Genomic DNA, 25023 nt, shown 5'->3' on the forward strand with positions numbered 1-25023 from the left:
TTCTGGATATGGTCCTGGGCAACCGGCTCTAGGTGGCCCTACCTGAGCAGAGGAGCTGGACAAGATGATCTCCAGGTGTCCCTTCCAACCTTAGCCATTTTGTGATTTGAAAACAGTGCCGTATACTGAGGCATTAGAAGACCAGGCTTTTCAAAACTTCTATTCTTCATGTCCTGTTATTTTACAGGAATGCACCATCTGCAATAGATTTGTGTAGTAGCTTTAGGCTCATCGCTTTTTGGTTCCACACACCAGTCCTATGGGAGGATAATGCCCATCTCTGAAAACCTTGCAAGAATTCTTCAAATCTATATTTAAGTTACGACTAAGCTCCTGTCTTGTCAAGTGTTTAAACAGTGATTTACAAGGGATCTCTCCATTGCCTTCATATTCAATGGCTGGTTGAAGATCTTCAGTATGCAAAGTTGGAATAGTGTCTCATAATACCTTGATCCAAGCAAAATTTTTTGTTTTACAGGGTTGATTACGAGTTGACCTCAGCTGGTATGAGTATTCGTGCTTTTTTTTTTTTCCCCCAGCTCTAACTTTTCTTTGGCTCCTTTCACTATCATGATTTATGATTGTATTGATGTTTCCTTAGAAATGCATGCAAAAACTGCATGTGTTGTACGAGTAGCCTGGGGAGCTTTGTACAATAATTACTTCTCTGCTTCAGTGAGATGCTCTTTGTGTTGTTTCACCCACTTCTGTTTAATTCTGTCTCCTTTGCAAAGTGGAATTAACACAGTTGGACAGGGAGGAGACATGCTGCTATCTGTGAGAGGCTCTGCAACACCATCAGTTTTGCCCTGACTTGTACTGTGGAAGGGGTGATCCAGCGTTTGGATTCCCCATACCTTTCTTGTTACACTACAGTTATCCATGCTTTTTACCTGTATTGTAGCATGAAATACTTAGCACTAAGGCCATTCAAAATCCAAATCTAATGCAAGTGCAGCCTCTCATTTACATGATGTGCTTCTAAGGAAGTTATTTCCGTTATTTTGAAGTCTGACAACCAGTGCATTTCTATGTAGAGTTCAAGTTTCCTTCATCCTCTCTTCATTTGGAAGGTGCCTTTTTTCTTTTTTTCACCCTTGTTTACTAGACAAAACAAACAAAGCTTTTCTCCCCTAAATACATTCAGTGGACTGAAAAGTTGTAAGTGCTAGATGGACTATCAACTAATAGCTGTTAGAGGATCACAGTATTGACTTCATACTGTGAGATCCAAAAGAGCATTTGATGACTGATGTGCAGCTCTGTCAAACATTATGTGGCCAAATCAAAGAGACAAGAATAGCCAAAAAACCCCCACCAAACCCCAAACAAAAAATACCCTCTTCCCCCCCAAAAAAACAGCCCACAATGGAAAGCCCTTGCCTGAGTGTTCATTACAATTCTCACTTAGCATAAATGCTTGTGCTAAGTTTTATAGCCCTGTAATCTTTCTTTTGTGCCTCTTATAAGGCTTTACGGTTGTATCCCTGTTATCTTGCATGTGATTTTAGATCTGACCTAAGTGAGCCAAATGCTCATTTTTGAATCAATGAGTAAATAAGCTTTTTCCAGAAGACTGAGACATCCAGTAGGTTTTACCGGCATGTATCTAGCTACCGTTCTTGCTGAACTAACCATCAAAGCACCTATTGCCTAAACTTATTTCGTACTCTGAAATGGGGCATTCTGTGCACATTGCTTGAATTCTGTGCATAGTATGCTTAGACTATCCATATATAAGGCCAGCACTAAGATCAGCTAAGAACACATGAACTACAGTTAATTCTGTTTAAAATCAAGGTGCTGGAAGGAGTATGCCTGTTTCACATAAGAATTTCATGATTAGTGCACCCAGGGTCATTTCCATCCTGACAATCGGTTGATTCAAAACTGCTCTTCCTTAGTCAATGTAGGCTAAACCTTCAGTAGTCAGAGCAGACTAAATCATTTGCTCTGTGGGGAATTTAGGTGTCAAACTCCCAAACTTCCAAGGTGTCAAACTTCCAAAGCTAGGAGCCTAATGCCTTAGCACTGGAATCTCATTTGGTAACCTGCCCTTGAAGCTTTCCCAGCCTCTGATATCCATCACTGGGTATCACTTTCAACATCTGCTAATAGCAGTTCTCTGTGGGGAACAGTCAGACTGTCATTTTGATGAAAACATGTAGGAATTATTATAAGCTGTGATAACCAAGGAAACAAAAAAAAATACCTGAGCTTCGTAAAGCTACGTTAAAGAGAATTAACTGATCATTTTTTATAACCCCTAGAAAATTATATACTTGTATTTGGAACAAAATTTAAAAAATAGAGCTAGTCTAACTAGTATATTCATTTCTTTATTTTATTTGCATTAACTTTTTCTGATGCTATGACCACAAAGTGGTGACATGCATCCAGAAGCATGGTTTTAATAGCATAAAACCTGCTGTTCTTAGCTATTAATCTTCAGTGAGCAATGACCTGAAGTTTTGCTCATATCATGTATTATTTAGAATCAAAAGACAGGTGTTCACAGTCCAAACTAATATAACATAATGCATTTCTATATAAAATGATTATGTGAAGAAGGTAGAAATTTAAAACAGAGCATCTAAATTTTGGCTCTCAAGCAATCATAAATCTTTCCTCCCATTGAGCCTGGCAGTCATATAAAATTGCTTAGTGAAGTCAGGTAAATTAAAAACAAGCTGGAGAACAACATTTGGTTTTGTAATAAATGGTGTGTAGATTATTTCGAAGAGACATTAAAAACCCACAATTTTCTGCATTTTTTTAAAATTATTCCTCTCTTGTATCTAAATTTTCAAAATGGGGAATGTGGTGTGTTCAGTCACATGAGTCCAGTTAGTACTAATAGAAGTCTCATAGGTTTTGATCAAGTTTAAGCTGTCTTGTAATCATTGATGTCTCTCATGCATGTCAGCTGGTGGTGTGATCAGCAGCAATTTTTGCAGTAGATGGGTGTGTGCACACGTGTCCCTAGAACGCAGCACAGGCCCCGGAGGAAAATATCATACAGAAGTAGTAAAGGATATTCATTGTCAAGACAACACTAACAAGCCAAGGATCCTTAGTTGCTATTAGTTGGAAAACAGGACCCTGTAGCTTTCTTACACCTGGTATTTTTAGCACTTAGCCAAAGCTAACCTCCTCCTCTGGTGTCATGTGGATATGGGCTTGGTGCTACATTTAGCACAAGCAGGATACTGAGAGCTAGAAAGTTCTGGTGGGGATCAACTCCACTACCCTTTCCACCCCTGTTTGCAACGATATTTTACGTTTCAAAATGTTCGTTCCTGTGCATCTCATCCTGACTCTGCCTGTGCCACGATGCCTGGAGTTTGGATGCCTTTGTTCAGTGTTGTCCATAGAGGTCAGCACTCACGCTGTTGTGAAACTAATGAGAAGGGCAAAAATAAGCTCTATCCCTATGTAGAATTTAGTTTATTAGTTTTTACTAGAAATATTAAAGTGATATTCAGTGTTTAACTTGATATCAGAAAAGAGGTAAGTAGGTGAATTCTACTACTGTTGTAGACAGCTGTAAATTTGGTCTTTTATCTTCTACAGGGGAATTGTGTTTTGAAAAGGTTTCTGGTCCAAAATCTTACATTCGGGGGCCTCAAGTCCTATGTAAGGTAGGACTAAGGATGAGGACAAAGAGCTCTTAACTCTCATCTGCAGGAAAAACCAACAGAAATGTAGAAAGCATAAAGGAACACAGTATCTTTGACTAGCAGAATAAACAGCAGCAAAAGCATTTTCTTCTGCGTCTTCCTAAAGTAGAATTAGGAGTGAACATGAACTGATGGCAGTTTTGACTCTCTTAGAGATTGACATGGCAATTTGGGATACAGAGTTTTTATACAGCTTTTCTGTTTAGCTGTTGTAATGTCTAGCATATAGAGAATTGCATTTACGGAATTCACTGGTGCATTAAAGATCATGGGTTTGGGCATTCCATCATTAGATGACTAAAATTTTAAAGGAAATTTTATATTGGGTTAAATATTATGTTCTAAAAGCCTTCTTTTCACAGTGACTAAGTCTATGTAGTTAAAAATCAAAAACATCTTTTAGTCTAGGCACTTTGTGGTTATTCACATAAATAACAGATGTTCAGTGGAGTGGAGGCTTATGACACAGAACCCAGGAGTCTATGTGAATAAAGGCATCTTATATAAAAATGGATAAATGTTGGAGATCAGTGAAAAAAAGAATATGGTATGCTTCATACTGTCTTCAGGTACTAGAGTATGGAACTAAATTTAAAAAGAATCCGCTTCCACTCTTTGTCTTGTATCTTGGTTTCTAAGAAACAGTGGGACACAAGTTCATAGTAAAACTCCAATAAGAAGCTGTAATTTAAGATTATTCATAAAAAGAAAAGCTCACATGTGGTGCTAAATTCCAACAGAAAACATGATTTTGTTTATTCTATACAAACAAAGTAACCAAAGGTTTTGACAAACAGAGGGGGCTGTCAAGAAATCTCATTTTGCAGTAGTGGTGGTGGTTTTTTGTTTTTGTTTTTGTTTTTTTTTTTCTTTAAAGTGTTGAATGGAGATAATGACATCAATTGCTCATTTTTATACAATACCTTATTATAGAATAAAAACACTTAATATTAACTAAAATGCTGGAATTTGTTTTTAGTAGTAGGTAGAGAGCTTCTTAGTACATATGAAATATAAAGAAAAGAGGTCATAGCACAATAAGGTATTCAAGAGAAGCTTCATATCGTTTTTTTCAGAGATATTGTTAGAATAAGCACTCTTTTTTTTTCTTTTTTAAGAAGACCTTTTTCCCCAAAGGTGATTTGAAAATTTATTTTCCTTCCTTTAGTGAATGCTGTTTATTGAACAGTGTTCAAGATAGTCTAAATACTGAGTAAATAAAATGCCTGTACTTGGGCTAAGTTATGAACTTAAATTCACTCCAGTCAGAAGGTATTCCAAACAAGTCCCGTGCTACTAAAACAGAAGAAAAGTGGATTGCCATAAGAAAAAGTTAGTTGAGGAACTTGGAAAAAGACATCTTTAACAAAGTACTGGTCCAGTTACTTTTTGACTGCCAAGCAAAATGTGCTAAGCAAACTTTTCAGTATGCTATTAATTATTGTGTATACATATAATTTTCTTTTTGCTTTGTTGCAGGTTAGACCTGTATTATAAAGTATGATTTCTAGCATAATTAATTGTAAATTAAAAGCAAAAACTCAACTAAAACGAGGAGCCTTTTTATAGATACATTTGTATTCCGTAACCTACTTATGCTCATAATAATCCTAGGTGAAGGACCTGGAGTTAGACTTCAAGGAAAGTGTCATTCTCAAGCTGTGTTTAGATGTCTATAATTTCATAGGAGAAAAAAAGAAGAAACTGTTGAATGTAGCATTCTTCATGATTAACCTCCAGAGAGATTATTTGGGTGGCTGTGGGATTTCATAAGGTTTTGAGAGGATGTCTGTTTGGCATATTTAATCTTTTTGATTATTTTCCTTGATTGCATACAGAAGACTTTTATAAACCTCCTTTCAAGCACAACTTTTTTAAGCTAATGCTTGATTCTCTAAATTTGATTTTACTTACTAAATCAGGATATGTGTGTTCATTGCAGAGTGGTCTGATTTTAGGAACAGCAAGCATGGGAAAGTACTGCTTCAAGCATCAGCTTAGCATTGCTATTGAAAAAGTCAGTGTTTGTGCAGCACTGCTAACTGATGTGTGGTGGGTTGACCCCAGCCAGCAGCTAAGCATCCCTCAGCCACTTGCTCGCTCCCTGCCCTCCCACAGTAGGATGGGGAGAGAATAGGAAGAGCAAAAGTGAGAAAACTCGTGGGCTGAGATAAAGACAGTTTTAACAAGTGAAGGAAAAAGGAGGAAAAAAACCAAACCAAGTGAAGGCAGTCACTCACCACCTTCCCACATGTGGACCGATGCCCAGCCAGTCTCCAAGTGATGGCTGTCTCCTAGACAGCCCCCACTCACCAATTTTTATCACTGAGCATGATATTACATGGCATGGCATATCCTTCTGGTCAGTTTGGGTCAGCTGTCCAGGTGGTATACCCTCCCCTCCAAATTATACATTTTTTTTTTTTTTTTGATTAGCACCATAATCAGAAGAAAATAGGTTAAATTCAACCCAGGCTTGCAGTTCCTGACCATCTAAATTCCTTTTACGAGTCTTAAAGATGAGTAAAATAAATTAGTTGAAGTTTCTTTTTGACTCCTTTGAAGCAGATATTTTCTTGTGTAACTAAGTTTTCTTTTCACCCTGCACAAACACAATGTAATTGTGTAGCTATATGTCTAGTAACCGATTTTATTAACCGTAAATAGTTCTGTTCCTTAAGCCTGATTGCTATAGTATTTTGCTTTGTATAAATGTATAGCTTTTTTAAAAAAGAGAGAAATAAAAGAAGGCAAACTTATTTCTGGAATTTTACTAATATATAATCAATACTGTGTATTTAATAAACTTAAACATTTTTTAGGTCTATGATTCAATAAAAATATCTGAAATAGTAAAAACAATAACAACAACTTGTGCTGTCTTAATCTGTTTAAGTAGCACGCATTTTGTGCTTATTCAGCATCTTAGCATGAGAACTAAGAATTCAGGCATCCTTTAATTGATCAACACTTATTACTTTTATAGATATGGAAGAGATACAGCAGTTTGATTTATATTATATTCCTTTATCTCTGTGCTTGTTTTATCTTTTCACAAAGATTAATGACAATTTTATTGCTTTCACTGATGTTGGTGATCAAGTCCTCCTGCATGTTACTGTGTAAAATAGTTTTTGGCAATGATGAATGAGTTGCTGTGCCTTCTTATTTTTGTGTTTTTCAGGTTTACATGTTGTAAATTTATGTTATTTATGGAATAAGGAATATTTATAAAATGTATTCCTGATGTGCTGTCTGAGCTGTGTATCAGTATGTTCACCTTCCTAATGAAATTTGTAGTCATTGGTTTCCGAAAGATGTTCCCAGAGGAGATAGGCAGGGCATGATTTAGAAACTTTCAGCTGCCTGCAAATACAGTGATTTTGTCTGCCACTTATAAGCAAAGATATTTTACCTTTTGTTGAAAGAGATGTCAAGAGCTCACATAGCTACTGTTTCTAGGCTGAGAAGATGCTAGCCTCCGATTGAGGGTTGGCAATTGTAAGTTGAAGATGATATCTTCTTAAATCACTGTTACTTGATCTTCAAATACGCATTTGACTTATAACTAGAGTCTTCTTTTCCCAAATACAATAGAAGTAAAAAAAAAAAAAAAAAAAAAGTAGGCATTTCATTTGTTTTTAATTTCTGAATCTACCTTTCTAGGTGTTTCTAGGTGCTGAGAAGCTCTCATTCTCTCTGTTGTTACTGCAACTGCTCACAGCTTCCCTATTATTCTCATAGTTTTAAATGCAGAGACATCTGCAGTCAGTCAGAAATTCCAGCATCTCTGTAATCCTTCCCCAGGAAAATCCCACAAATATGTCTCCTGACAGCTGGTCAGTCTGACATGTAACATGCGGCATGGTATCTTCCATCATTGACTGCAATTTTACAGCCTAAAAGAATTTATTTTTTTTTTAATTTTATTTTAATTTGGTTATGTACCCATCAGTTTAAATTAGATCAGAGACTGTACATCCATCAGAGAGGTATGACAGAACCTTCCAGTGTAACAGGAGACCATGGAGTTACCTGTTTGAATCCCTACACATGAATATGCTACCAGGACAGAAGAGTCAAGAAGCAGTTATTTTGCATTGAAGTGGTCATCCCTCTCCCTAAGGGGTCTTGGAAACCCCCTGCAGGCTGTTGAGAAAATAGCTTTTGAGGCATCATGTAACTCATTTTCCAACTGGTGGAATGAAGATTCTCAAAAAACTCTTGTAATGGCATTTCTGTTTGATTGCAGTTGATTCCGCCTTCATTTTCTTAGTGGTAAATGCAGTGCTTTACAATGGCAGAACGCATTAGTTATTTAAGGGAAAAAAAGCTTCACTCACAGTTGAATGCATTAAAAATCAGTCGTATTTTGTACCTCCTAATGGCTAACACAGGGAAATGATTTGCTGACTTCTTTACATTTGGTGGCATTTTTGTCTGATAAATTGTGTAAGGCATTTCTCTTTGGGCTTTTACTCTGAATGACCAAATACACACAAATAGTTGCAATCACCAGTTGTTGATTTCAGTTGTTTTTCACCTTAGACTGGAAATTTTTTTTGACATTTAAAGCTGCTATGAATAACTACTGAGTGGTTTTAAATTGTTTTGCTTTTCATACTGCCTTATAATAACCTCTGATTTATTTTTTTTTCTGTTATAGTTTAGGAAGTTATACATTCACTTTAGAGAGAGGGGAAAAAAATAGCAGTCTTTTGATGAAAGGAGGTTTTTGGCCAAGTTTTTCAAAATAGCCAGTAGAGAAGCTGCTGTCTTTTGCAAGAAAATTTAAAAAGACACAATTTTAAAAAACCATACTAAGCCTTTGGTGTCTGAAAAAGTCTTCTTAAACACATCTCTTATTGGACATGCAAAGATGAAGGCATCCAAAATCATCAGTTTGTGTTTTTCCTTAAAAAAAACCCAAAACAACAAAACCCACTATTTTAAAAGTTTTTACTAAAAAGAGTAAAAGTTTTAGTCTGCCAGATTACTAATTACTTCTTTTTTTAAGCAATTCTAATTTTATCTTATGTTTTCATGTGAGAAGCCTCTTCACAAACAAGAAAACTAAAAGTAATTTAAGGAATAATATTTTTAATCTTATAGGCATGGGGAAGAAGCATCACTTTAAATGCTTGTATGCTTAAGGAACTGTACTACATGTCAGATACAAAGTTTAGTTTTTGACCTGAACTCACAAAACCTGCAGCTTAACCCACTGTCAAATTTGAATTTGAAGGCTATTTATTTCTTAATAACATAGAATATTTTATTTAAAAATTAAAAGAGTAAGTGGCAAGAATGAAAAGGAAACTATTAAGTAGGACATATTAAACTTATCTCCAAATAAAGTGCTCTTAATAATGTTTTCACCTGGAATTTTTCAGTTTTACATGTTCAAAGTAAGTGTAGAAGTTTCAGTTCTTCACACAGATTAACATGGAGAAAATGACATTGGTGGGCTTAGTTCATGAGTTCTCATGGAAATGTTTTGGTTTGGCACGGTTTTTCGGTAGAAAATGCTGTCCACATTATTGCTGAATGATCCCAAGAACAAGCTTTAAAAATTTTGTACTATAGTTCAGTATTGGCATGAAAGAGTCAGGCACAGCAAGATTCTTGTTAATTGCTTAAGATTCTGTTCAGTTCATAACAAGAAAAAATATCCTGTCTTTCAGCATTAGTCTTCTGTGTTGCATTTTCATTATCTACTTGTATAAAACAAAATTATGGTTTTCCAAGCTGTCTTTATAACGTTAGTTGCTGATGATTAAAGACAGATTTAGTATGATTGCTTGAGAGGTATTTATTACATACAAACAAAAAAAAATCAGTTCAGTTTTCAGGATGAATACTTTAAACAGAAGAAATAATGAAATACAAACACTACAGAGCTATTTTGCCAAAGTGTAAAAACAGCTTAAGATTAAATACAAGCCTGTAAATGGAGAAGGTTGCCATAGGATTGTCTTGGTGTAACCAAACTAAATTTTGTTTTCTGCAACAGAAAATCAGCCTGTTTGTTGTTTCCTAGATTTGTTTAGGGTGTTTTAGAATAAATATCCTACTTCTGGAATGTATGTATCGGTCCAAAAAGCTAAAGAAACTTCACTCGTGGTTTCCAGACTCTTTGACTGTGTGACACAGCGTTGCTTTTCAGGAAAAAAGTAATTGCCTTACTAGCGGTCAAGTGATCTCAGTAGGCTTAGGTCATGGTCAAGTGAAATTGCCTGTGGTTTGCTGTGACTATAAATTCCAGAAAAAAGTTAAAATCTCATTCAGGTTTGGGTGAATTGCTCTTTTAGAATGGGAAGTGGCTAAGGACAAGAGCATTTCTGTAACCACTGGGTTAGCCTCTAAGATGCCAAGGAAGAGCAGAGGGCAGGCTGCACTGCAGGCTGAGAGAACAGAACGCATTTGGTGCCTATTGAAAAAAATTGCGATGTGGTGAGGAGTGTCTAATTTTACAAAAATGGCTGTCTGGGTGATTTGGGATATTTGCGTTTTCCAGAACAAATTTATATCCAGTATTTATCTGGTAAAAGGATTATCTAATTTTTATGAATATTGGGAATAGCTGACCTTGCTTTAAATGATACATATGTGATATATATATATGATTCGGGTGGTTGCAGAATTCCTGTATATCCTGCATATGCAGATTCCATATCCTACCTATATAAATCCTAAAACTATGTCTATTCCTTTTACCTTCTCTCTCAGGCAAGTATAGTGTCTCACAGTCCTTAGTACTGTGTCAATTACCAGAGATATGTTTTTTGTCTTTTCTGTGCTATTGTACTATAAAAATAAATGGGTTTGATACCAAAGAAAGATAAATCACAAGATAAATCAAGAGTGATGAAAATTAAATTAGTCATATATGTGCTAATTAGTCTAATAAGACTGACTTATCACGAGGGTTAATTGCGCCAGTATAGAATGACACTTGCATTTGACCTGCATGTACTTTTGGAGTGCTGGCTAGAAGACAGTAATCCTTTCTAATACCAACTTTTTTTTTTTTTTTTAACACTTATTTTTATTGCTCATTGCTTCACAGAAGATCTTTAGCTTAGTTTTAACGCTACTCAATTAGTGATATTGTATAGGTGTTGTTGAGCACATCTGTTTGCTTTTACGTTGTCTGTCTCAAAGATTGAATGGATCTATTTCCTATAAAAGTAATTGTTGAATGCTAAAAGGGTATCAGGGGCTTCCAGCTGAATATACATTTCTAGAAAAAATGAGTGACTAGACAGTTTTGTAATATTACTAATGTAGAAAATTGGCTCAGAAGGGCCGTTCTCATATGAGTAGACTAATGGATTACATAAGTGAACATTTACAGTGAAACAGAGCAATACAATATTGTATCTAATATATGTTTATACTTGCTATTTCTTACTTAGCCTAGTTTCATGAGAAAGCCTGTATCTCCTTTTTAAAAAATATATACAACATATATGTTTTTATACAACGTATATGTGTTTTAATGTGTATGGGGTTTTTTGATACATGTGTATTTTTTCTGATACAATGTGTATGTTTTTTTGATACAACTTATGCCTTGCACATTACCAAAATTAAAGTAGTGCACCTCAATATTTAATAGCATTGTCATCGCTTTCCTTTTAAAAAACAAATCAGCAAGGTGTCTTAAAGGAATGATCTGCGTGCAGCTACTGGTTTAGTAATCTTTGAAGTAAGCAAACATATTAAGTTAAAGCAGCATTTGTAGTGAGCTCCATCTGAGAGAAAAATTGCTCTTGCAGCTATATGTTGGAGATGGGGGCTAAGCAATAAATGTTTTTAAATTCAATTGTCTAAAATGCATACTTCATGGAAATAGTGATGGGTATTCTTTTGTTGTCAGCATCAGCAAGAACATTTATATGCTGAGCTAGCAACTGAGAATCAATCATGCTGTGGATTTATTATTTAATAAATTCTATAGGGTTGTGATTTTACAGCATGGATTTACTCTACTGGATTATATTGTTTTCATATAATCTTTCTGTTCCACTTAGAACCTGCATGTTGTACAAAAGAGTAGTGTGAACTGCTATTTCCCTAAAAGTAGAGTAGAAATTGCCAGGCTGGTGTTTTTGTTGTTGTTTTTAAAGCTCTAATGTCATCATTTCAGTTAATATGTAAAAATAACATGACAAAAATAGGTTAAAAATTCTATATTTTAAGCAGTTTTTTATTGTAAGCCATAGGTTATTTATTTATTTACTTAAAATATATAATGATTGATAGAATGTTTGCATGGTAGTTAAGTATTTAAAATAACTTTTTAAACAAAAGCGCGTGTGCATAATGTAAACCCAAGTTGGAGATGAGTGCATACAGTAGTATGGCAAGACTCTTGAAGTTGGGCTGAACTCACTGTTTCTATCCGAAGGTGCAGCAGAGAGTACATGTGCACCTACAACAGTGGAATAGGTCACCCTCACAGTAAAACAGTGTTTTCTTGTGTTTTGATGGAATTTCCTGGTTTTTAATTTGTGGCCATTGCCTCTTGTTCTGTCAGTGGGCACTACTAAGAGTCTGGTTCCCTCCCATCAGGCATTTCTTTATACATGTTGGTAAGATCCCCCTGAGACTTTTCTTCTCCAGGCTGAATCCCAGCTCTCTCAGGCTCTCCTAATGTAAAAGATGTTTCAGTCCCTTAATCACCTTTGTGGTCCTGTGGCCGTCTTCTGTTTTGATTTAATTCCTCTGAAATTGAGTTCATGGACATGGAGTATGATGCAAACCAAAGCATGGTAGGAGGGGGATGACTGGGAGATTTGTTACAGAAGTCCACTCATTATCTGCGCTAAAATACTTGATATTAATGAGACATTAACTTTAAATCTTGTCAGTCAGTCTGGGGGATCATTTCCAGCATCTACAGAGGACTGAAAGTTGTATCTATACCTAGAACATAAAAATGATCAGAACTCATTATTAAAGCTGAACCTGGAGGCAGTTTATACAATTTTGTATACCTAACTTATGTTTCTCAGTCATGATGGGGGTGAATGACTGGTTCCAAAATACTGCATCTAAAGTTTCCAGTCTTACTTGCAAGAAGAATTTTTGTAGCTGATATGATTTTTTTTTTTAAATATACATATCACATAATTTATATAAATTTTATAAATTTATAGAAGTTGATTTAAAGAATGTACACATGTTTGGGCAGGAGTTTGCAACATGAAATAAAGTCTTCATCAGAGCTGTACCATATGTTTTGAATTAAAATATATCTCTATGTCTATATTCTGTACCTGAGTTTTTCACACACAAAATTGTGACAATTCTAATTCCCATCTTTTCTTATATCTTTTAGTGAAATATGAGCATTGATAACAAGTTTTTCTGTGTTTAATGTACTGCAATTTGTTTTGGAAGGTGTAAGGCTAATGATAATTCTTGCCTAATAGAAGGTTCTGAAATCCAGCAGAAGCTGGCATTTATTTTGAGTCTTAAGCTTGTCCTTATAATTAAAAACTGTTAGCACTGTATGAAATATGAAATAGAGAATGACAGATGTACTTCTTTCCCATGAGGGAAAAGGAGCCATGATACACTATCGATTTCAGTTGTATCCTAGAGGTGTGATTATCTCATTGAAAGTACTTCGCCTGGAATTAACTTACTGTTATTATTTAAAGTCAGTAGTGTTTCGGGATGCAGATTTTTACTTTTTTTTCATTTTTTTTAAAGAGAAGAAAATTTTGTATATTTCATTTTAACCAGTTAGTTTGCAGAGATTCAGTTCTGAATTTTGAATACTGAATATGAGAACTTAAATTAGGAGGAAGTAGAGAATGTGAACACAATTTAATAAGACTGTTAGAATGTTATTGTATATTAAACTTGCTATAAAGTTAAAAAAGGATTTCAAGCTCTTCTCTGCATTTATGACTGTCAGGGAAGATTTGAGAGAGGATTAGTGTCATCGTAACCTCCTGAAACTGTTTGAGTATGATGCTGATGTGAGTGCTGGAATATGTCATACAGCAGGAGAATCTGAATCTGATGTACCCTGTAGATAATCACGTCTGTTCTCTAATAATCACGTCTCTTCTGCTGCTGTTCATATGGCAGTACTCAGCAAAAGGTATAATGGCATTGGTGAGGCTAGTTTTCTGTGTTGGTGGTGTGGGTTTTTTTGAGAATAGCGCCAAAAGCCATCTCTAGATTTCTTTAAAAGAAGAGTGTATTTTAAATAAAGAAAAAAAAATCCGGTTTAGAGAACTTTTCCCTGCTGGGCTTGTAAGTGTTGTTACCTTCCTATTTGTTTCTGTCTTTCTGTTAGGGATGCAATATCCCTATCCAAAAGCATAAAGATTGTTTCTGCTAATATTTAATTTAACCCAGCAAATTTGTGTAGGTATGCTTCATCCTCTAATTTTAAGCCCACTGTCAGTGTCCCAAATAAAATAATTCATGTTAAGAATCAGACATAAAAGCATAATCATGATAGAGAATGCATTATTGTCAACCTAACATCACTTGAGAGATGTGACAATGCAAAAGATTCACAATGTGCCTAACTGGACGTGTGAAAGAATAGTGGCTATCAAAAATCCCTGCTGAAGGACATGGGAACTAAATGGCAAAAAAGAAATCCATTAAAAGATGCTGAAACTTGATAAAATGCTGGAGTATGGCAGAAGCTGAAACTATCCTTATTGGCTGAGAATCTCAGTGGGATGGCGTAGCTCACTTCATACACAGCCACGGAAAATACGTTGTTGCAGGAGAACAGTAAGGCACAAAAATGGGATCTCAGAGATTTTCCTTGACAGTGTCTCAGATATGTTAATTAAGATGGGGCAGACAGGCCCAGAAAATCAAAAGCGATACTGTGATCCTCCCACCATCTAGCATTAAGCAGTCTGAGCCTGGGATTTTCAGTCAGAAATTTCTGCTTTACCACCATGCAGTTCTGCTCAAACTTTTAAACCTTGTATTAAACACACGGTGTGGGGAAAAAGAGAGAAGCATTTGAAATGTGAAGTATTAAATACAGCTTTCGTTTTAACTCTTAACTCTTATTTCCTTTTCCTTCAGGTTTAGGGAGTTCTTACAAAGAAAAATCATGTTAAGCATTTCTTTAGATCAACATTAAAGATGATAACTGTCCTTTTTTGGAAGAAAAAAAAGTTACTTAATAGAGGTTTTAGCTGCAGCTGCTGCTGCTGGATGTTAAGCCTCACTCCTTGAAAACAAATTCATGGGTGTGGAGAGGGGTGGGACCTAAAAAAGACATGGAAAATGTAAATTGCATCTCTTCTGCTGACTTCTACCAGCTGAGAGTGATTGGTACAAAATATGCTTTAAAAACTGATTCCACGTTTTGGCATATTTCTACTAGCATTAGACTGTGAAAGATACTACTGTAGCTACAGTCTTAACTGGTGACTTAAAGTACTATCAGGAAAGAAAGCATTCACTGAGAATGGTTAAGAAGAGAAAACCAAGTAGAAAAATATTAAAGAAAATATGGAAAGAGGAGTATGAAAATCTTCTGTTACTTTGAAATCAAATGTAGCTTTAGGTTGCAGTTTATTAGTTAGTAAACATACTTCATATTCACAGCTCGTAATTTCTTTTGCATTATTCGGAAGTAGGCCAATGGAAAAAACCTGCAGTGAGGCACAAAGATAATGGCATCTAAAATTTTTTCCACTGAAAGTATTATAATATCATCCTGCTTCTGCTGTTGCATTTGTTTGATAACATATATTCACATTTGCTTCAGTAACAGCAGAGATGGTTTATATGTATTTTGGTTTTTTGAGTCACTCCCCACATAGAGGTCCACAGATTGGTAGGAATCTATTTTTCATCACAGATTTACAAGCCTGAGATTAATTAAAATATGCATTCACTGCTGTTAAATAAAATTGATCAATAAGAGTAATTTCTCTTCATCTTTTAATAGAAGAAAATTAGCTGCTGGGCTTGTCAGAACTAGCTTTTTCATTGACAAGGAATCCAGAATACAAGGTTCTGAGTCTTCTGAACTTCTTTCTTCTGCTTTTCCAACCATACTGATCTTAGCACTAGAAAGCTTCATATGTGGCATGAAAATGCAGGTGAGGTAGAGCAGCCATGTTGGTGGTTTTGGTGAGAGAGACCAAACTATGAATGCATCCTTTATTTGTGTGCGCTATGAATACACACAGGTCAAAATTTAGACATGAGTCCATGGGAAAAGAAATTCCATCAGATGTTTATGTTATTTAACAATTCTCCAGTATAAATCCAGGAGACTCCAAAGACAGAGTGCAGTGACTAAAACATGATGCAGTTTAAATGGAAGGAGCTACCTGGCTGTTTGGAGAGGAGTTCATCTGTGGATTGCTGTGTGAGTGAGCATGTAGTACACTGAAGTGCACTATGTAAGTGCTGATTTGATTTAGATGTCCCGGGGGATAAATGGTGCTGAAAAGTTTGATTTATCAGTAATTCCATGGACTGGGTATACAAGTCATGTATGAGCTGCCAAAGCACATGGTTTTGCTCTTCCACAAAGTCTCATATGGCTACATCTGTTACTTTTACTGTATAATCCATTTTAGTCCCCCCGCCCCCCCCCCCCTTTTCTTTTTCTTCAAGAAGGTGATAAAGATGCATAGAGTCCCAAAGGTTTTTATAACTTAGTGTTTAAATACTTTTGCTAAATAAAAGCTACTCAAGTAGAGGCAGTTCCATTTTCACATTTGTGATCTACTTCCTATTAAGTGAGCAATAACTATGGGAGTAATCAATTAAGGTTGGTTGGCAACGGCTCCTGTATTTGTCAATATATTGACAGCTTTTGGAATATGATTTGCAATTCAGCCTTTTATCTCCTTCACTGTTAAGAACAATAAACCGTAAGCAGAATAAGCTGTTAAGAATATATTTCTTTGTTTTTCACTGAAAGCACAGCAAAGATTCACACAATTAAAATTAACTTTGAGAAGAGGCTTTTCCAGCGTAAAGTGCCTAAATAACCATTCCACAAATATAGAGGGGAAAACATGAATGGATTTAGGAAAGCATAACTGATTATATCGTAGCAGCACTTCAATGAACGTTTATTGTAGATTGTCAAGATCATAGGAAAATGACAAAATTTAGCACTCCGTGGTAACTGTAGGTGTTTTTCAGAAATGTTGTTAGAAGCTGTAGTATGAAAAACGTCATGCATCACTATATGCTGCATAGAAAATTCTGGTATGTGTTTCTTGCAGATAGTTTGAATCTCTAGTACCTTTTTAGTAAGAATTGCTCCTTCAACTTCAGCTGGCTATTTAACAAGTTCTGAAGGCTGAACAAACCATAGAATTCCTGACATTGAAATATTCTGTCAATGATATCTTAGGTTTAATTCCTGGCTGTTATATTACCTTTTTCCCTATTTGTCTTAGGCTGGGGCAGAGAGGTTAGAGTGTGTATGGTATTCATTGTGTGTTATTCCTCATCAGTAGAATAGGAACATTGAAACTCAATCCCTCTGATAGAAATTCAATATTAGGATTATAAAGTGGAAAATAAACTATTCTTATATGCAGGTCACCACTTAGTATCATATCTGTTCCCAAGCAGGAGCCCACATATTAAATCTTTTATATTAGTCGTAATTAAAACTTCAATGAAAGCATAATATGATCATCAAGGTAGCCTCAGAGTTACTTTGTATTAAAGAAAGACTTCAAATGTAGTGTGAATATTAGCAGGTAATTATTCCAGTAGGATGTGGGATCTTATTGACACGTTTACCAGAGGGAGGTTATTAAGTTTTGTACGCTTGGTTAGAAAAGAGGGAGGACTGCCTAAACAAGATAGTAATTTGTATAAACATGGGAAGGAAAAGCAAAAAGAAGCTCTAGAATTGAGGACAAGAAGGTTTGTTTTGAGATGAGAATCAATCAGGCAGCAAGAGTGGCAGTGGAGAGATTTACTATAGCTTCTGAGTTCAAAAAGGAGTGGAATGATGATGATGTTTCTGTGATTCTCCTCCAGTTCAAGTTTCAGGAGCTTTTAAAGGTGCCTGGTTTTTGCTTCTAGAATATTCTTGTTGGGGCCCATAATTGTAGTATTAACTCTACCTTTGTTCAAATGGTTTCAATACTTTCTTTTTGTTCACTTTTGTCAAAAGCAAGAGTTCCAATTATATTAGACATTTTACCAAACATCTGTAACAATACTTCCTTTAATTAGACATTTGAAACTAATGGAATTTTGCCATTGCTTTTGCTGTTGGTCAGGATTTCAACTTTATAGAGAAGATGTACGTTAATAATTTTTTGTATTGAGCATTGAAATGGTAGACTTTAATGGCTATTCTCAAACTGCTGTTATTTAAGGTGTGAGGGAGAGCCCCTAATGCCACATGCATAGTTCTTAACTGTACAGAAAATAAACCAAATGATGTGCTAGAGAAATGTTCTTCAAATAAGTTTATAATTGAAGTAGTAATATATTTTATTATTAATACAGCTTGTAGGAAATGTGTTTAGGATGAAGTATCCATGAAAATTCCTTTGGTTATAAAGTAAGATATGGGTGAAGAAATCTCACTTTTCCTTTTTGATTTTACAGCTTGCACATGCAGTGGACATGCAAATATTTGTCACATGCAAACAGGAAAATGTTTCTGCACAACTAAGGGAATCAAAGGAGACCAGTGTCAACTGTGAGTACAATTAAATGTACAATTGTGTATTGCAATTCATGCCTAGTGTATAATCACATTTTTCCTTTTTTGGGGGTTTATTTTGTTTTTGGATTTTGTGATTGACCTGACAATGTTTTAGTGATTAATCTAGCGTTCCTTACATTTCTTGGGAAATTTCAATATTACTTAGTCTTTTGTTAAAGAATTACATCACAAATATTAGTAATATTAGTAATATTTTGCAGGTTTAAAAAATATCCTGTAAAAAGTAGTAACTGGAGAATTGCCTGTAATTGTCTTCCTTTTTTTAGGATTTTTTAAAAATTATTCCAAGTAAAAAACATCTGCGAAATTGGTGATTATATTCAGTACATTTATCACATACCTTGATCAGAGTCTACAGTGATTAGATTTTTAGAATTTTGGAAACATATGAAGGTGCACAGTGTTTTAGACATTTTTCCATATCACTAAATGTAGAAGAGAGGAATGTGTAGACCTGTCATGGAAAGTACAATTAGTGTATCTTGTTTTGTACTAGAACAGCTTATTGTGTTTGTTTAGAGGAAGAGCTTGCAACTTCAGATAGAGCATAACTAGTGGAGCTAAGAACAAGGAACAACTGAAGTGGAGTAACTTGTCAAGTAGGAGAAATAACACATTAAAGTTAACGATGAATAGCCTTATATTTAAAAGTGTTTCTCTTGGTTCATTCTATCCTGTACACTGCATTATCCAATAGCAACGTTATTCCTTTCACTATTATAGTTATTTTAAATAGTAGCTGGCCCCAAAATTGTCTTAGCAGTGTCGGTTGAACTGGGAAAAAGGCGTAAATACAGCTTATTCCTCTTCAGCAGGGAGAGGTGCCAGAAGGTTATGTTCTGCCTGCCACGAGGCATATTCTTTCACTGGATTTGTGGATTCATATTTGATATGCTTAATGAACTGGCTTGAATCCTACTCTTAATGCTTTGCTTGATAAATAGTCAAGAAACAAAAATATCTGTTGCAGAGGCGATGTGTGTATTCGTGAGAAAGAGCTATGCTGGCAGGTTACTGCTTCAGTCATACCTCTGGGACTTTTTGTCTAGCCAATTGTAGACTCTCAGGATGAGATGGGAAACCAAGATTAGGACTAAATGATGGATTTTTGTTATGATGAAAGCTGAAGACTGATAATATCTTTAAACTCTGAATTAAGTCTTCACTGAGAAGTTACTTTTTCCTTTTTGTGTCCAAACACTTAATCAGTTGTAGATGTTAATGAGTGATTTGATTGCCACTGTGCAGCATGGACATATGTTGATGCCATTCTACCTATTTACAAAGAATGAAAAAAAAAAAAAAAGAAAATCTACTCCTCTGTGCATCGTAACACTCAAACTATAGGAAACAGGTTCTTTGCTTGTAGCTCCAGTCCTCTGCCAACTACCATTCAGCCTAAGGCACTCTTTATAGACCTTTTCCCCGGTCTGTATTTCACATACCTATTTTGCTATTGCTTTCCCTTTCTCTTGTGTCCGTTTCATCATCGTTTTCTCTGCTCTGATTTGGAACTTCTGTCTCGTATAGTCAGTTGTGCTGCTCAGCTGTTATCAGTCTGCTGTCTTGAGTTTGTCTGTCATAAAAGGTTCTTTTATCTCATGTACTGAACTAGAAGAGAAAACGTGGTTCTGGTGGTGGATTTTCCTGTCCTTGTCAAGAGTTGCAGCAATTCCACAAAACAGAGGAAACAGAGATTTGAATTTTGACTTTTCGAGAGTAAACATAAAATTGCAATTTCAAACTGAAAATCCCTGGTTTTGTCACATGTAATACATTCCCCTTCCTAGATTCTTACATAGACCAGAGACTTATCCAGGGCAAGCTGTGGTGTTAAAGTGTTTGGTATTCCAAATACTTTCTTTTGGATAAGATAAACTGCAGAGCAGCCATTTTCAAATTGTTTTTGGCTGTGATCACATTTCAGATTGTGAGCTTCACATCTACTGGGTTCATAGACACAAATATTAGCATAAAAATTGAATTTTTCCTCTTAAGTCCTTTCCTAACTCCGTTCTTTAAAAAAATAATTAAAAAAACCCGCTATGTAGACTATCTAGTTTATAACAGCACAAGTAGAAAGAGACCAGTTCCAGTTATAGACACTTCGAACATATTAGGAGACTATCTAGGGTAAAATTTCAGTACTAGAGACTCATTGTTAAGATCACTGGATATCCTGAGGAAAGCCGATAACTACAGATTTAGAGTTTTAGTACATGTCATCAGATGATACGCTTAGGATTTGTCATTTCACTCTGATGCTTGGTTTGGAAGAGTGAGCCATTCATGTATGGAAGTTTCAGTCCAATGTTGTTTCTTAATTATTTCCCTTAGAACATCAGTAGATAAGAACATAAAAAATAGGTCACTCCTGAGTCACTGAATCCAGTCCCGTACTGCGATCTGATTTGTAGACTTCATATGAAGAACGTGAACTTGATCAGATTCATAGTATGTTTAAAAAAATAGAAAAGTATTTTCTCTGTAAAAATTATCCTTACACTCAAAACCTGTTTTTAAAGTATCAGATTATATTGTCAAAATACATACACAGTAGTTATCTAGAAGATAAGGATTATTTTAAATCAGCTGAATGCTTTACTTGTATTTATTACTTTATTATATTCTGCATAAATCATCTGGAACTTGATTCAAAGTGTGAATACTGTTCTCCATAGCTCTGGATAAAAGTTGTTTTTTCTCCACTTGTTAGAGAGGCTGTTGTGCAATCTCAGCAGCAAACCTATAACCCTGTGATTTCTAAAATAAGGGTTTCTGTGAAAATTCCAAACTGTTCGGTGTGAAAGTTAGATTTATATTCCTGTCAAGAATCCTATTGATTAGAAAGTCATAGCTGCAGGGTTGTATGTTATCTCTCCCTCTCCCTCCCTCCATCTCTTCCTCCTTCCCTCTGATGCTTTTATATCTGCTCGTCATGTGCAGTACACACCATGCCTTGGGGGCAGAGTTTTTAGGAAATCAAGGAAACTTTACAACCCCTTTTTTTTTTTTCCTCTTTCCCTCCCTAGTTTAAGAACAGCAAGTTATTTGTGGTTTTATGAAGGATCTTCTTTATTATTTTCTTCTTTTTTATCTATTTATATTTTTTTTTAGCATACCCATCTCTCGGTTATATTAATTTCTAAGTTGTGCTGTTGGATAGCAAGAAACACAGTGGCAGTTTAAATAAAAATTAGTGTTCTAAAGCAGCTTTGAGCATACATTTACATTCTGTTTTACAAGGTTTCTTTAATGACACATGATAATATTTTTTCCAAAAAGAAATATTTTTGCTACCTTTAAGTAGGTAGTTTCAGTTGGTAAAAACCTGTAATACTCTCCTAATCAGGAGGAACTGATTAGAATGGTTTGATTATTCAAAGTAACTAGACTGTAAAACAATAAAAACAGATACAAATAAAAATACTTAGATTCTTTTTTTCCTTAATTTTAATAATGAAATGTGCCATTGATAATAACAGGAAAATAATATTAACTTAAAACATATTTTTAGGTGAAAACTATTATTTTAAAATAATTTTATTTATTTTTATGTAATATTTCATTTGCTAGGTGCTCATTTTATTTCCTCATAGAATTTTGTCTACAGAGGTTTTAAAATTTCCATAGGTTTCTGTGCATCCATATGCAGGATTATATACACAAGTAACTTTTCAGGAATAGGCCTATGGAAATGTAAGGAGTATGCTAAGGGGATGTTTCAAAATGCAAATTTTGATATTAAATGAGAGAACTTTTACTGGATGTAAGGAAGAAAAATATGAAAATTATAGAATTAACTGAGTAGTTAAATCATTCTTGGAGAAGTTTCAGTATGTCTGAGCTCTTCCAAGAGACAGCCTTCACCTGGAGATGTGTCTGTAGCTTTTGTTATCCCTTGTAAGTCTGTGTAAATCTGGATATGTTATGAGCATCTGGAAAGGTTACAGGGTTACAAGTGCTTGGTGGAAATACGGTTTCATAGTGAATTTTTCAAATTGTCAGTTTTTACTGGACGTACTGTAACATTTATTGCACTGTACTTCCCAGTTACAGCCACTGCTGTAGTTTTGGGGGAAGGAAATCAATCTCTTGTTAAGTACTTTCTGCTGTGGCAGATTTTAGGCTATTGGACCTGTCCTCTTGGTATTGAAACTGTATCTTTGAATGATGAGCAGGTTAGATACCATTTTAGTGTATCTTAAGTTCCCAGGCATAGATCAGAATAATAATTATTTTACCTAACTGGGAAACATTAAAATGTTGAGAACGTCTGCTGTGGTGCGTAACAAAAGAACTACCAGAAAACTGTCGTAAGAACTGTGCAAAAAATAGCCTTCAAGATTTCTGTAATGAAGAACTGCTAGGTGGAAAAAAAAAATTTGAAAAAACCCCCTTATTTTTAATATCATATTTCATAGTATCTTTTATGTAGTTGTAAGAAGGATAAACTTAAGAGTGTAAAATGTGTAGATCCAGAGTATTCTGGAATGAAAAAGTAATACTTTGCTCATTTTCATTCTAATAAATATTCAGACTATTCATTTTTTAGTCATACTGTTATTTCTTCTGAAGAGGTGAAAGAAATACTATTTTATTTATAAAAATATACCCTGTTTATTTGGTAAAATCTTCACTGTATGCAAGCTTTAAAAATGTATTTAATAATGTAAGGATCTGTGCATAAATAATAAGCACTTATTGATAGTCTGATTTACGTAAGAATAAGATTTAAAAATATCCAGCTGTCCTCTTCTGTGTAATTCCCCTTCACAGAATGGTATAATTCCTCTTACCAGATGGAAAGGCAGGTACAAATACATTGGGTTATGACTCAAATTCGCCATTGTATTGATGTCACTGCAGCTTTATTTGCTGATAGCAGAGTAAATCTGTTCCCCGTTGTTTCCTCTCAGAGCTCTGCTTTCTGCTTTCCAGTAGGGGAAAAATTGACAGCAATCATATAACAAATTCACTTTATTAGAACTTCCTTTATCAAAGACACACACACACACACACACACAAAAAACCCAAACAAGCAAACAAAAACAACCCAGGGAGATTCTAGTTGCTGAAGTTTAATAAAAAAGCTTCTTCTATTGAAGAACTTACTTTTCCTGATAGAGGTTAGAATCTGTTTAATACTAGTTACTATGGTGAGCTGTGCTTTTTTAAACTGAAGTTAAAAGTATAATATTTAATGTTTTAAAATACTAGAGGAAACTGTATTTTAATTTTTTCTTTTCTTTCCCCAAGATTTTTTTCCCTTTTTTTGGTCATATTCCACCATTAGTTTTACATATTTGGTTGTGTTTGACATGAGGTGTTTTCTCCTTATTCATGCTGAGTCCAGCCCTCAAGTTTTCCATTTAAGAGAAAATTTTGATGTACCTATGCAGGTTACTCCATTGGCTATGATGCTTCAAGGAGAATTCCAGCAAAATCTGGCATGTAGATCTAGGTGGATTTAGTGACTACCTCTGTTCTTATTTAACTGCCTGAAAATTTTAGCTTGCTTCTGTAAGGACAGGTTCAAGCCCTCAGCTAGTTCTCCAAGAGCTAGATCGTTAGGTTGCTAAGGAGAACAACAAAATAAAACTCCAACTTCAACATTAAATACATGTTTTAAATGTACTAATTTTTTGCTCTCCATGTAGTAATCATTGCCAGATCTATCAAGGAATTGAGATACTTCTTTTTTTTCTTTAATTCATGTTTCTGGCATCAATCATTTTTGCTTAAATTGCAGCTTTCATTTAAACACTATGTCTAATATCAAAGCTTCAGAACATGACCCAAATGCACTCTAATGGCTTAAACACTCAGAATGCAAATATCAGGAAGTTAAAACATTTGAGAGAGTTTTTAATCTAAAATTTGAAGAAAAATAAAGTTTGTGATTTGGAATAGGCCTTGTGCAGTATTTTTTTTTAAATGGGTTTTGGCAGTATTGTATGTCTCTATCAGCCTTTTTGTTGTGGTTTTTTTGTTGTTTTTTGTTTTGTTTTGTTTTTTTGTGCTGCAGTAGGCTCACTTGCTCTTCTTCAACATATTCAGTATATGATATGTAAAGTTCATGAGGCTCTCTGGGATCTTTCAGAGTTGCAGGCTCTCTGTAAATGTGAAACAACACTTTTCATAAGCATTGTTACATTGCAAACATTACATTTTGTTCAGGAAGTTGCCCCACTTGGTAAAAATAGAGAAGAAGTGGAGTTTGAATGCCCTGTATTGTTCCTGGAAGGCAATGTTCTCAGTGAAGAAATGAGAAGGAGCTAGTGGCTAAGGGAGCAGCTGCCAGCACTTAGCCAAGAGCTTTGTACATTGGTACTTTATTGTCGGTCAGTTGTGAATGTGTTAAATCTGGAGAACACTGCAATATTGATATTGCAATGTAAAACTGGTTATGTTAGCAAGGTGTCTCTTGCCAAGAGCTGAATTAAAAATGGTACATGTAATTTTCTTAGGTGTTCCGTTCTGATGAAATAGACCTTTTATCTTTCTGAGTTCAGTACTAATTGTCTGGAAAATGGGAACAGTTTGGGCGTGAGGGTTTCTCTTTTATGAGAATAAAGTAATTTTGCTCTTGGCTTCTAAGTTAGGCTCTTCCATAACTGACTG

At 35.1% G+C, this 25023-nt stretch overlaps 1 protein-coding gene across 3 annotated transcripts in view; it reads left to right on the forward strand.

The window, feature by feature from the left end:
* The window catches only part of ATRNL1 (attractin like 1), a 528683-nt gene that overhangs the window by 152072 nt on the left and 351588 nt on the right, over window positions 1-25023 (forward strand). For all 3 annotated transcript variants that reach the window (XM_087766532.1, XM_087766530.1, XM_009476061.2), the window contains exon 20: window positions 18279-18372. In XM_087766532.1, the coding sequence (XP_087622658.1) occupies window positions 18279-18372 (94 nt within the window). The remainder of the gene's footprint in view (window positions 1-18278; window positions 18373-25023) is intronic.

This window comes from Nipponia nippon, unplaced genomic scaffold (assembly GCF_047370975.1).
Source record: "Nipponia nippon isolate SJK-2023a ecotype South Korea unplaced genomic scaffold, ASM4737097v1 scaffold_3, whole genome shotgun sequence".
Classification (NCBI taxonomy): domain Eukaryota; kingdom Metazoa; phylum Chordata; class Aves; order Pelecaniformes; family Threskiornithidae; genus Nipponia; species Nipponia nippon.